The sequence below is a fragment of the Halictus rubicundus genome, chromosome 17 (assembly GCF_050948215.1).
Source record: "Halictus rubicundus isolate RS-2024b chromosome 17, iyHalRubi1_principal, whole genome shotgun sequence".
Taxonomy (NCBI): Eukaryota; Metazoa; Arthropoda; class Insecta; order Hymenoptera; family Halictidae; genus Halictus; species Halictus rubicundus.
The window spans coordinates 5,284,157-5,298,413 of NC_135165.1; the positions used below are offsets into that span (position 1 = coordinate 5,284,157).

General features: G+C 41.3%; 1 protein-coding gene across 1 annotated transcript in view; it reads left to right on the top strand.

Moving 5' to 3' along the window:
- Nucleotides 1-3,829: 3,829 nt before the first annotated feature.
- The window catches only part of LOC143362475 (neuroligin-1), a 45,950-nt gene continuing 35,522 nt past the window's right edge, over nt 3,830-14,257 (top strand). The window contains exon 1 of the mRNA XM_076802684.1: nt 3,830-4,679. Coding sequence (XP_076658799.1) covers nt 3,971-4,679 — 709 coding nt within the window. The 5' untranslated portion in view covers nt 3,830-3,970. The remainder of the gene's footprint in view (nt 4,680-14,257) is intronic.

Below are 14,257 nucleotides of genomic sequence, written 5' to 3' on the forward strand. Positions count from 1 at the left end.
CGCATAAAGGTCCACAGTATAATTATAATTTCAGCATTTTCTGTTTTATTTAAAAGATCTATAATATTTTTGGTGTTATTAATTTTATACTTAACCGAAATTTTTGGGGCTCCATAGATTTTTGTGTAAATAAAACTTGTGTTATTTTGTAGTAGTGCTTTGTTTCGAAGAAAGAAAATACTTTATATAAAATAAAATAATAAATTAATTTATAAGTGGAGCACATTTAAGGTGACGTCATCAGTCAAGGGTTAAATTGAGTCGATGAATTTTGTTATTGAGTATTATCTTCTTGATTTTGTATTAGGAAGACGTTTCAGTTTCGACGAGCAAACCGCTCTTGCGTGCGGCTGATACCGTGTCCGACCATTGCTCGCCTTTTCTACTTACAATGAACGCAGAGATACGGCGAGTGCCTGCTCCACATCCTATTCTTCTCGAATTATCAGTTTTCATAGCAGCATGTTAGTGGCAATTTTTCTAAATATAAATAAGCGATGCAGTTTGTTGCAAATGATCATAAAACAAAGATAACATCAAAATCATTGCAACTCACAAACGTCCAGAATCTATCAACAAATAATAAGAGTGTAGTTAGAATTTCATCTAAAAATTGATACTTTTAATGCAATTTAATTTTAATTCGTTATTTATATGCAAAAATAGGTGACTTTAAAAACGTGGAAAAATTTTATTCGTATAAAACTGTATCTAAATTATATTTAAACATATGAGCCGTTTAATGCAAAAGTGGTGTAAGTCAATATTTGTCTGGATAGTTTAACACCACATCTCAAGGGTTTAATCGCCATTAACCCTTACGTCAATAACCACAATTTTCTACAATATTCAGTGAGGTTGCACTTTACAGTTTAAGCTTATATTTTTGTGCCTCAAATGTAAATTGTGATCATCCAAGTACATAGAAGCGTACAATAATTGTGCTATTTGTCGACAAAAATATTAAAGAAGTTCTAAAAAGAAATTGAAAGTGCGTACCCGGTTATTGACATGAGGGTCGACTAAAATAATTGTAATATAATTGTAACGTGAGACTTCCATTACTTTTACTTAATTCCACATTATCCAATGATTAACTGTTTTGATCTGCGCCATTTCCGCGTTGAACGGCTCATATCTAAGTGGCTACCTTTAGGTAAATCCTAAACCCTATCCTGTACAGGAACGCTGATTGTTTCCCAACAGTCGCGACTATGCGTAGTATAATTACCTCGGTTGAATCGCGTGTTTGGTAATTTGCGTCCGTTCAGATTCCCTTTGGCGAGAGCGAGAGGAGCGTATACGGTTGCAGGGATCAACCAAAGGGTCGCACTTGAAACGTAGAACGGGGACAACTTGGAAATTGGAAATTCTCACATCGCCGTGGACCCCGGGTATTATTTGGTTTCGCGTCATTTGCGGCTTCAGAACGGAGGACGTTACAAATTGAGTTGTCCGGCGTAATTCCCGACGCGGCACGGCCGAAAAAGCCCGCTAAATGTCTGCGGAACGACGGAACAAAAGCAACCCCGCTGCCTTTCGGGGCCAGATTAATGTTATTATTCCATTACTTTCGTCGCCGTGGCGCCTCGTTCCCGTGGAAACTGCCTTTCGGTTCACCGGCCGATTTCCCCGTTGGTTTTCTTTGTGCGCCGGCGCGAACGATTATAACTCCGCTTAATGGGCTCCCCGTCGAATTATTTCGAGCGCGCAGCTACGTTTTTCACGAAACGATTAATACCAGCGCCCGTACAAATAATTCGGAAACATCGTTTTAATTGCCTTCACCTCGCACCGCACGAGTACGTTGATTGCGTTCCGACGAACTCGTTAGAACCGACGAATAAATGCGCGTTCCTTTCTGCAGAAGTCACACGAGTTCGTCGAAACGTTTTGATCGCACGAACCAGGGATTGTTAAGATTGTAAATCCTTCTTTTGTGGAAATGTTCAAACGAAAATTTGACTGCTCCAGGCATTTTCTGGTAACCCTTTGCAGTGGAAGCTATTTTGACTATTTTGTAGTGCTCGTAAATCAGATCGATTCTTCAGTTATTCTTTAGAATTTTATTACGAGTATGATTTACGGTATCAGATTTTAGAGAAGTACAGCTTGCAACACAAGTAGGAAATATATTTTATAGTGTCTAAAAATGGGAATTAGATGGATTTTTATCTCGAGTGACGTAAGAGAGGGTCGAGAATTCGAACTCGATTCTGTCAAAGTCAACGTTCTACTCTGTGCACATTTTTCTCGTTTTTTTTTCACGAAATAATACGAGCGCAAACGGTCGTGGAAGAAGGTTACTCACTTTGCGGGTATAGTGTGCATTATCCCTCTCCAATAATCACGCTTCGTCGATCCCCTTACGTCATCTCCACCGCATTACGGGGCTTTCATTCAATCCCGCTCCTTCATCGCTATTTCTCTTTTCCTCTGTCATCAAGACGGAGACGCCAGCCAGTAAAGAGGACGCTGGATCTTATCCGTGGGACGACTCACAATTATACTGATTCTCTCACTATAGACACCAGAGTTTTCAGCTTAAAATTTTTCAATTTTGTCAATTTTCATAATATTTCAATATTAAAAACGAAGCGGTCGCGTTGTTTGCTTCTTTTAGACGGCAGGAACAATGCAGTTGACTAACTATTTTGGAACACGAACGACAGATTTGTTAATAACTCCTACAACTTTTAACAAAGCGACTTAAAAATGTTTGTGCTATTACCTAAAACATGCATTAATATATGTGCGAATTTTCGGCTTGTTAGGTGAGCTCGTCTTCTTTAAATTAATCCCCAAATGTTGCTCTAAAAACTCGACGTTTATACTACACTACCCTTGTGAATTGGTTACCCTTACGTAAAAATCCCTTTAGAAAAGGCTAATCAAGAAGCTGAGCATATTGATGAATACAATGGTTTTAAACAAAGGACACAAGTCCTTTTGTGTACAATATTAACCCTCTGAACTCGAATGGAGACTGTGCAGTGCTACTTAAAATTAGCATACCACAATTCAAAACAGTTTGAATCCGATTAAAGTCTGTACTTAATAAATTGCTAAAAATTTAAAGAATCATGTGTTCACAATGAAACTGTTTTAGTTTGGGTGAAATGTGTGCATTCTATTGGTTAAACTATCATCAAGTGCAAAGGGTTAAAACTGTCAGAACTTCCTCAGTTTCCTGACGCTCGAACACTAACCAACAATTTTCCTTCTGTTTTCAGAATAGCGGAGTGAAGGAATCGCCCGAAGGAGACGGTCCAGAATCGAAGACGAGCGCACATCAACGTCAAGGAATTGATCGATATCTGTATACTCCGAACAAACCGTAGAACCAACCCCCTTGAACTGCCACGCCAACGAGGTTCATCCGCCTAGCCACCACTCTAACGCAAACCTGAATCTTCAAAACCAGTGTTCGTTCGGGGAGATCTCGCTGATGCTTCCCTCAAACTCAGCGGCTCGAGTGGATCGGCGCTCGTGTATCGTCGCGGGTAGACCGAGTGGTGAGGCTGCAGGGTCCGAGGACTTCAGGAACGCAGGCGCCCGAGGATGGAACTGAGAGTCCTGCGGATCATCAGCGTGTTACCGGGGAATTTTTCCGAATTCACGGCGAATCGTAGCAACTTGCATCAAGGTGGCTTGCCGTGGGTTCCGAAGCAGGTGGGCGAAGCGGAGCAACGTGGAAAGGAGAACAGTGATCGGTCGAGGACATCCGAGCGTTGGGGCGCGAAAGCTGCGAGAAGAGAGGACAAGATAGAGCGTTCGAGGATCGAGCAAGGTTTCCAGGTTCTCCAAGCGAGAGGAGAGACTCGACGGGGTGAATCGCTGCTGGAGGATCGGGATCGTGAAGAGCCAGAGAGACGGGAAGAGAGAGGAGAGAGGGAAAAGGGTCGTCCCTTAGCAGGAGGGCCCCACAGATGCGGGGCCCGGAGGGGCAAGTCCGCGGCGGCGTGACGCGATGCGGACGTCCTCCTCCTCGCCTGCGAGGAAGAGGAAGAGGAAAGACCTCTCGCCTCTTGATCTCACCTGCGGAAGCCTGTCTGACCTGGACCGTAGCTCCAGCGGACCTGTCGTGCACGATGCTGACCAGCGTCGGTGCTTTTTGCGGGGGTGTGCTCGAAGGGCTTGTTCGAAGCCGGGTGACCTCGTCCTCGAGAACGAGAAAGCGTCGTTCGGGTTTCGCGAAAGAGGACAGCAACGTCGTCGTAGGTGCGTCGGAGGGGAACCCAGGCAACGGGACAGCTCGAAAAAGTGTCTGGCCAAGGTCCTCGTGTTCCTCGCGATTTTGTGCGGACTTTACTGCCCCGGGAAGGCCGAGGCGCTCGCCGGAAGTCAGAAGTATAGCACCAGAACGGTCCGGACCAGGTACGGCATACTGCGCGGCGTCGAAGCCAGGTCGACGACGTCCGTTGAGACTTATTACGGTGTCCCATACGCGACGCCGCCCATCGGCTCCCTACGGTACATGCCGCCGGTCACGCCGACACCATGGCGAGGCACCAAACTGGCGGACACCATGCCGCCAGCCTGCCCCCAGAAACCACCGGAGCCAAACGCTACTCTGCCGAGGAACAGACGTGCCTACCTCGAGAGGCTAGCCCCGATGTTGGCCAACCAGAGCGAAGACTGCCTGTATTTGAACCTCTACGTGCCGAAACCTCCTCATGGTGAGCCATTCTTGCTCTCTTTTGACAATTTTTTGTATGATCTCCGAGATTGAATTTCTTGGGAGAATTGTTTGGATGATGTTTGGGGTTGGTTTTCTTTGAACAATTATGTGTACGATGTCCGTGGTCGATTTCATTCTAAAAAGGTAACCGAAGCTCGGGTGAAGATGATTTTCCATGTGGTCGTGTGTAGAAAATCTTCTGGTATATTGTTAGGGAATGTTAAGTTTGTTCTACGTTAATGTGTTCTGCTAATCGAGGAGGCTAAAAGTTTTAAGGAAACTACCATTTTCTTAGAGTAGAGGTTTAAGTTTTGTGAGACCTTGAAAGTTGTTCCACTGGGAAGTTTCTTGTTGGTAGAATACTGTGGTCAGTGACCATTTGGTAGAACACTGTGGTCAGAAACCTGTTGGTAGAACACTGTGGTCAGAAACCTGTTGGTGGAATACGGCAGTCACTGACCTAATGAAGACGCCTAGATATAGACAATATTGACTAGGTCATCGACTGTGCCATGCCCAACCTCGTTAGAGTCAGTGACCGCAATATTTCTTTTATATTTCAGACATTGATCAGAATTACATTTTTCATTGCTATTAGTGATCACAAAATGTCCTTTCCTATTCCTTGTAACCCCATTACGGTCACTGATCACATTTACATTATCCTACTATGCTCCTGTTTATTGCAACCATTAACTACAACAGTCTTTACTATTGTGATCACTGATCCCAAAATCCTGTTTCACCGAGGTCACTGATCACAAATTTATTTTCCATTATGGTCAATGATAACAGCACTCCTCTATATTGAAGATACCGCTCATAAAATCTTTTTCTATTGTGGTCACTGATCACAAAGTCATTTACCATTGTGGTCAGTGATTATGAATTCAGATCAGTGACCGCAAATTTCCCATTACGGTAGCTGACAATATCCTTCCTGGCTAAGGTTAGTGATCGTAATATTCCTTTCTATTGCGGTCAGTGACCACAGTATCTCTTCCTATCACAGTGAATTTCTATTTAATTTTGAGTGTTGTTTTCATCCCTTTAATGTGGTCGATGGTTGAAAAAGAATATATATGTTAAATATATTTTTGCGAAGTATCTTTCGCAGAAGTTTCATCAAAATCAACTTGAATATGTTCTCTTGTAAAATTAACTTATAGAATCATTCCATAAAATATTTCTCATACGTGGTAGAACAGCCTCTATTGTTCCACTGCTTATATTTAATACATTCAAGCCCGTTGACGTAACTGTTGCGTCATTTTGTGTTGCTAGCCAGTAGACGGAAACGCAACGTCATGAACTCAAACGAGATTTACTCGTCAGTTCTCGGCTTGCAACAAAGATCACTTTATTAGTGATTCCCGCTGCATAATAAGGTCTTTAAAGCATTGTATAACTATTAGCTTCTACAAAGACAGTAATACGCTTACCGTGGGCTTTAACAATTAGTCATTGTTGGTTTCACTGTAATTAGAGAAAGCATTAACGGCGACTAACCAGCGGGGGCAGTTGTAATTCGTAAATACAAATTAACAGACACCGAAAGCGAATGAAAAATGTATTCACCCGTGGACCAATTCGCTCGAAACTTTGCAAACATACTGCTAATGTGGAAAGTTTGGAGGAAACCGGTCTTTAGCAGCTTCGTACGTATTTTGAATAAGCTGCCGCGGGTAAAGCTCGCTAACGTATACGAGTTTATGGCAAATTCAGTCGGTAGATAATCTGGCTTGTCGCTTTCACTTATTTACGGTTTACGTTGCCTTGCGTTTCGATTTATCGTGGGCGAACCGCTAAAAAAGTTCTAATAAAACCGCTTCGAACGAGATCGCGGGAAACGCGAAAACCCTCGAGACTCGAAGCGAAACGAGGTATTCTTGAATTGCAAATTTCGAGACGGTGTACGCATCTTTTCGCTATTGAATATTTCATCAATATGCTAACGAAGTGTACACAAGTAAAGCAGCAATATTATTTTTGGCGACACTCGCTCGAAGATTGATTAAATCATGATTTCTGACCCCTTTCCACGCACAACCCTCTTTCAGAGGTTTTTCGATACTGTAATAAGGAACAACAATGGGCGCACGTACAAAATTTTAGCTTGATTAATATTTCACTCAACGTTCGCGTACAGAATATTAAAAAGTATGTAGTGTTACGTACAGTGCCGTGGCCTTCTAACACGAGAAAAATAATGTCAACCAAATTAATAATCGCAACGTGATTATGCTATTTTTATTATAAAACACTTTTGTTTTTTTAGTCTATAAAAATGATTGTGGATACAGCTACGTAGAGCAATCACTTAGAGGTCTGGGTACGCTTCAATAAAAGAAGAACATTGAGGGTATAGTAAGCAATAAGCTGAACATATACATGTATGCCTAATTTTTTAAAGATACATTGAAAATAAAATTGCATAGAACAAATAGAGATTAAAATTTTGATCCTTTCAGCACCGAATCTATTTATACAAGGCATCGAATGAAATATTATTTCAGTTAAATTTGCATGTATGTGCACAGCTTCGCTGTTTAATGTGCCTCTATTGAACGAAGTTCTATTGAGAGTGAATAATTAGGATCGAATATAACGGCAACAGATTGAAATTTTGATCTCGTTAGGAAATTATCGATGATTTAACAGCTTTGATAAAGGTTCCATTGAAAAGAAACAATTAGGATGAGTTAGGATATAATGGAACAGCTGGAGGGCGAAACTTGGATCTTTTCGGTAAACTGTCGATTCAATTGCAGCTTCGATAACAACGCAATTTCGAAACAACGGGGTTCGATAGCACCGAGCGATTTAACATTTTCCGCGCACTTGGAGGCGAGTGTTAATGCCGTGCGAACAAGAGGTTAACGCAGAAACATTTATCAGCGATAAACTTGCACGGTAAATAGCGGATACACGGTTCTCCCGGTTTGCACAGTGTAGCCAAGGTGGCTGAAGTGCCTCCTCGCACGCGAGTCGTGCGGCGGAATTTTATGAATAAGAGATCGCTTTCGGCCGCGCTGGGATTAGGATTCCTTTCGTGTTGATCGCGTGTCGTTCAACCTGACGAATGAAACGGCTCGTCGGAACCGAATCGACCACTGGCATTCCGAGTCCCACGGATGTCAACATTTAGTTTCGCGATTCGGACACCGGCGACCCGGCGAGAAAAAAAGCTCGTTCCGTCGCACGGTGGATTTGCGAAATTGGACGGACCGACGTTCAATTTGACACGGAGATTAGGGGAAAATGGAAAACGAGGCGAAACGAGATGACGGGAATTGCTCCGGACAAAACGCCGCGCCGGCTGCTGATTCCACCTTCTGTTTGCACTCGCTCTCGCAAGCTGATTCTTCTGCTCTTAAACATAATTTAACGGATCCTCGTGGACGGATTCAATCCCGCTCGGAAAACAACCTGTGTTCTCTTTCCAAACAGTTTCGAACTTTCTAATCTCTTCGACGAGGCAAACGGTCGCGAGATTGAAAATTTGCGAAACTGCTCGAGAACACCTGAAACGAAAATCTGTTAAGCACGAGCGTTATTCGTTTCTCTTCGGTTTTAACCCTTTGCACTCGAAGCTATTTTAACTCAAAAATTTAATATATTTTTATTTTGATTTAACAAAATAATTCTATATATTTGTTTTCATGTTGTACATACGAAAAAGACATATAAACTTGATAATGTAAAAAATATTATGAATAATGATACTGCAATTTTTAGTGGTGCCTTACAGTCGCCATTCGAGCCCTAAGGGTTAACACTGGAACAACTATGCACTAAATGCAACTGGCATATAATTGCTTTATAATAGCAACGAAATTGCATTACTTCGATAGAGAAGTTTATTGAAAAATTTTCTCATGGAAACATATTTATAGATTCAATATTTCTAAAAGAAATGATTAGGAGCAAGTCATTTTGACTCATGCGGTAGTTCTAGTGTTAATGAAACTCTGACTTTTGCTGTCATGGTTTAAGCATTAAATCGAACGTGGAAGTAGCGTAAAGATAAATTTTGTATTCCTTTCTGGGGAAAGTTGGACTTGCCAGACATCAAAGAGTGCGATCAAATTATTAACCATGCAGCGGCCGATGTTGCCTATTGCGCTGTTAAACGTGCATTTGCATTTTAATACTCCGGAAAATACTTGCATAAATATGAAAAGAATTTAGCGTGGTTAAACTTTTATATAAAACTGTTTTAATATGAACTTGTCGATTCATGCGAACGGCTCTAATAGTTCGGTAATCGACTGCATCTGAGGCGTGTTTATGAAAGTTTGTCATCCAAGAAATGTCTCGAGTTAGTTGCTGATGCATTCGTACTTTTTTACTTATCAATGATGACAAAGCAATCGATTCTTTTGAAACTGTTGAGCTAAGCCTCTCCCTCGCCATTAGAATTACTGTTCAAAATTTTGCAATTTATAATTACCGAGATTGCAGAACGCCTTCATAAAGAATTTATTCGGTGAATTGATTTCTGTGAACATAGTAGGTGCACAAATTAATTCCTAGCTCCCAACAATTAATCAGTTGTAACTTTATTTCAAATCCAAATCTGTTATCCACCATACTAAAGATTCGTTAGTTATTAATTATTAATTAGTTACCAGAAAATGTACAAAAAGCGATTATTCCATCATGTGCTCTGATTGTTGGTAACCAATGAACAAATTCGAACAAGAGGGCTAGGAATTAATTTGTACTAAATACATTATAACAAAAATCGCTAAAAATCCGAATAAATGCGTTCTTGTTACTTTTAGAGAGTGACGTGGAATAGTCATTTTTAGAGCAGAGCGGATTTATTGTTAATGCCGCATTTCCAATGGAATGGTCCGATGTTTGCGTTCGACGGTCTCACGCTCGACTACTCACGGTGGTCACTGAGTTTTATAATATCATGCACGCGATCCGAATAACATGGTCGAGTAGTCCACTGGTCGGGGAAAATCTCGCGGGATTATTTTACACTGCCGATTGAAATCGATACGCTGGAAATATGTTTAATCGGTTCCCTGTTCGCCGCCGCGCTGCGCCGGTGCGGGCGCATCAATGGTACCACGGTGGTAAGCAAATTTTTCAATCAGCGCACCGGCCCTGTTCGAGACACCGAATTTTTTGCATAGTCGGCCAAAAGCGCTTCCGCTGCCAATCAAGTGCTTTCGGCAAGGTGCCTGCCGATGGAAATTGCACTGCTGGCGGTTCCATTCTCCCCCAGTTTTTCATTCTTACGACCGAACCGATAGAGAAATTGTGATTTTTTTTTATTCTATCCTGCAGCTCATTGCGCCGGAAATCTATCCGCAAAGTTTTCCAATCGAACTCGTAATATTGCTGAAGCTGCAAAGAAGCGAAGCGTGTGAACACTTCCGGTGTGACTAAATAGGTGTGTACGCGATTTTGAAACTACCGATAGGCATGGAATTTTGAACATATAGTTCAGAAAATATCTAGTTTTCGTATGAATTTTGATAATTAAATTTTTGGTAATTTCTTTTTATTTCTTGGGTGGTTGAAACGGGTAAATATTGGATTACCTTCCCCCGAGCAGTGAAACAACCGTCGTGCCGCCATTTTGTCGGAAAGATAATATCAAAAATCTAGGCAGTTTAAGATATATAGTACACAAGGCTTGCTACCGATTTTGCATTAATCTATTATTCTCTCCAGAAAAAATTACCGAAGACAGCTTCAATGTTTCAGGTTGAGAATAGTGTAGAACCCTTTGCTACTCCTATGATATATTTGAAATTGTTTGACACATTTTTGGCAAACATTCAAATTGCATATGGAATAGTTCGCTCGTAGCTATTTTTGATTCGTTGTTATGCAGTCACAGTGGACCAGATTTAATCAAAATCGACCGAGTCTTCTTCGAACAGTGATCACCTCAAAATGATGTCTAGTCTGAATTTAATATCCACGAGTGTTGTAGAAGAGGTTCAAGGAGGTATATGAAATCTCAATGTTTTGCATCTGAATTTTCGCATTCTGAGCATTCGTTTATCCAGTGGGATGTCTGAGAGCCCGATTTGGTCGGGTAAACCAGTACGAACGAGGTTCGATCAGCTCGGGATCTAGACAAAACGTTCACGAGGATCAGGAAAGGGGCTATCAGAAATATATTTGGTGGCAAGGTCTCCCAGCACCGATTGTCGAGCTCTTGATTTCCAACCGCTGTCTCGCCGTCTCGTCGGTTTCTTTTCTTTTTTCTCCTCTCTCCCTCTCTCTCTCTCCCTCCCTCTCTCTCTCACTCCTCCCCTCTTTCTCACTCCCATTTTTGCGTTCTGATTCTCCCGTATTCGAGGGACGACGAGGACGGCGGTGGTACGCTTGAGTGAAAAGAGGATCGAGTGAATGAAAGAAAACGGAAGAAAGGAGAGGCACGCCTCCCACAAAAGAATGCCATCGATCGGCCCGTCGCGTCGCGACGTTTTTCTGATTGCGAGCCAAGTGAAACGAGGAGACCGCACGAAAATCTAGACATCCAGACCGTCCTCGCATGATGGGACACTTTGCATATTTTCACAGTTCGAATGATGAAAATGCACGGCCGCCGAATCTTCGGCTTAATCCTTACGGCCCTGATAAGACATTCACAACGGTCGCCTGCGTCCAGGCATTTAGCAAATTCATAGAAATTTTCCGTTTATACAAACTTGGAAGGGGTTTCTCAAGTGCCCGATGCATAAGGTAATTTTTTAAAATATATAAAATTATGTATGTCTGTTGGGCCTTTTCTTGACATTAAGTTCTATCAATAAATTGAAGAAACAATAACAGTGGCACCCAATGTCGGGCACTTTTAATATGTTTTAGACTTGTTGCGAGTAAGTACAGAGATTTCTCTATATATGTCGCCAAGGCCTGGGTGATAAACGTCGCGGAATTATCCCCACTGTCGCGAGGGCCCCGGCGAGGAGTGTAAACATTGACATATAACAGTGTTGTCGACATAAATCGAGTATGCACACAATTCATACGTACACCAACGATTAGAATTTTCATTTTGAATGCAAAATGAAAATTGTTCGCGTCAGTTGCAAGATACTGTTGTGGTCGAATCACTTTTTAAAACATTTTGTTTTCATTCGCAGTTTTGAATACCAGAAAACTGGCGTTAGACACATGCGTTTCGGAAAATTTCATTCGTATTTCAAAATCAAAATCGGAAAATTGATCGAGATTTTTATCGTGTATTTCTGTTAGGCGTTGTTCGATTCGTTGTCGAAAAGAGGACGGATTAGCGGAGGAGGATTTGCCCAAAGGGGATATTACTCGATCATTTCGGAGCCGCAGAACGTGATTTCGCGAAAACCCCGGAAGCATAATGCGTTTTATGCGTCCAGCCTATAACATCCTCGCGCATGGGAATTTAAAAAAATCTCTCGGTGATTTACAGTTTGCCCGGTTCGAAACGGGGCCAGAGTTCATAAATCTCTATTTTATTACTGTTTGGAAATCGGAATAGCGCATTATTCGTTCGAAATGAAATTGGCCGGAGTCCAATATTTGGTCGCGCGGCAGTCGCGCAGCTTCGGGAAAGGTGAAAAGGAAAACGAGCGTGCTATAGCGAAAATAATAATGCATATTTCGGAGACGGCAGGAAAGCCGAAATAACGCATTATCGGGGTTCGTCGAAGAAAGGATCTTTCGGCGTAGCGGGTCGATCGCCGGGAATTTATTCGGCGAAACGCACAGGCGGATTCGACGTGTCGTTTTATGCGGGGCCGAGGTGATTTAAAAGTTTCAATGACGGCCAGATTGAAACTTTTCATATTATCGTAAACGCTTTCGGCGAACGGTGGAAATAACGGCGGCGCAGTCGAGATGAAAACTGCATATCCAGTTCGGACATACTTTTCGCAATGAATCTCGGCAGAAAAAAAAAAAAAGAAAAATTAAACGTTCAGATGCGGTGGAGAATGTTTATAAACGTTCAGGATTTCATTGATTCGAGGTCGTCGAATTCGAACGTTTTCACCGGTCGAAACGAAGTGCATTCGAGGCAACGACGTCGGATCAGCACGTTCGTCGCAATCTCCAGCTCTTTTCATTGCATACGATCTTACCTGCTCGCATTACCGATGCACCGGAGCGTCTTGCAGCGATGCAACTGCCGCACTGCAGACTATGCACGACTCACACGTGCGACTCGACGGTGGAACTCTCGTTTGTCCAACCGGAAACGCCCGCTGTTGGTGCAGAAATAAATTTGGTTATCTCTCGAAATATTCATTCGATGTCTTTATTCCTGATATCTTTAAAAAAATTGATGAATACTTAGTTGCAAGAATGATTTGTCATTCGAGAGTTAGAAGCTACTGATAGTCAACGATTTTATAAGTGATCGATTGCAACTAGTGTTCCTGATTTCTCAACATTTTTAATTTCTCGAGAAATGAGAAATAAGACTATATTTCTCGAGAATTCTTGACAATTCCCGAGAACTTTTAATCAAATAAAAAAATATTGGGAAACTTTTACCAAACTTTTATAAAGTGAAACATTACGCTTTTGTTTTAAAATGACTTCTTAAGAAGCATAATGCGTCTAATGTAGAATCAGACAATCTACTTCTTTGTTTTGTAACAAAATCTGTAGCCGTAGAGAAATTTTTTTCATTTTGTGTGGATGTTGGCTTTATCGTATACAGAACATCCAAAAGTTGCTGAAGATTGGGTGTCCTTTTTTCAGTGGACTCAAAAATTTAGAATTCCTTTGTCAGAGTCCGGAATTTATTTTCTTCTGCCGTTAAACTCTTGACACTAAATTCTTGAAATTCTAACTGTTTTTCCAGTCATAGTTCCTCATTCTGAGAATCTGAAAGTTATTCACTTTTTTCATAAGAATCATTCTCATATTTTCCAAAAAGTCTGCTTAACATTTGTTTTGCCATTTTATACATATCTGCCTTAGATGTTAAATAAAAAAATGTATCTTCTGAATCTTTTTGCAGAAATTCTGGATTATGCAGATATTTCATAAGGGATACAACAATCTTGTCTCTTCTTTTAGATATTTCTTCTTTAATAACAACAGGAAACTCATTACTCAATTCAGTATTCAGTTTTTCTAAAGTTTTAAATAAGAATTTAAGAGAATTTAAGCATTTATATGTTATAAAATAAATGAGATTCATAAGAATTTTCCTAGATTTAAATTCCTCGAGAAATTCTCGAGAAGGAACACTAATTGCAACGAAAAGAAGATGTCCAAGATAACCGAACGTATTTATACTAACCCCTTGCCCTACAATATCGAGTCACACTCGTGTTGAATATTGAGCCATACTCCTTTTTTAAGGGAATTACGAATTATAAAAAAGTTCTGATCACTGAAACCGTAAAATAAACGCAAGGAGTTAAATGCCAATAATTAATTTAAATTGGTCAACGTGAGAGCTGTTGAGGAAACGGTCTCGAGAAATATCTATTTTTTATTTGAAATCGCATTTTATCCGGCAGTGGTTCTCCTCCAGGTGGTCTGAGCGTAAGAGGCTTACCCCTATTCCCCATCCCCCACGTCCCGTGTCCGGTTTCCCCGATATAG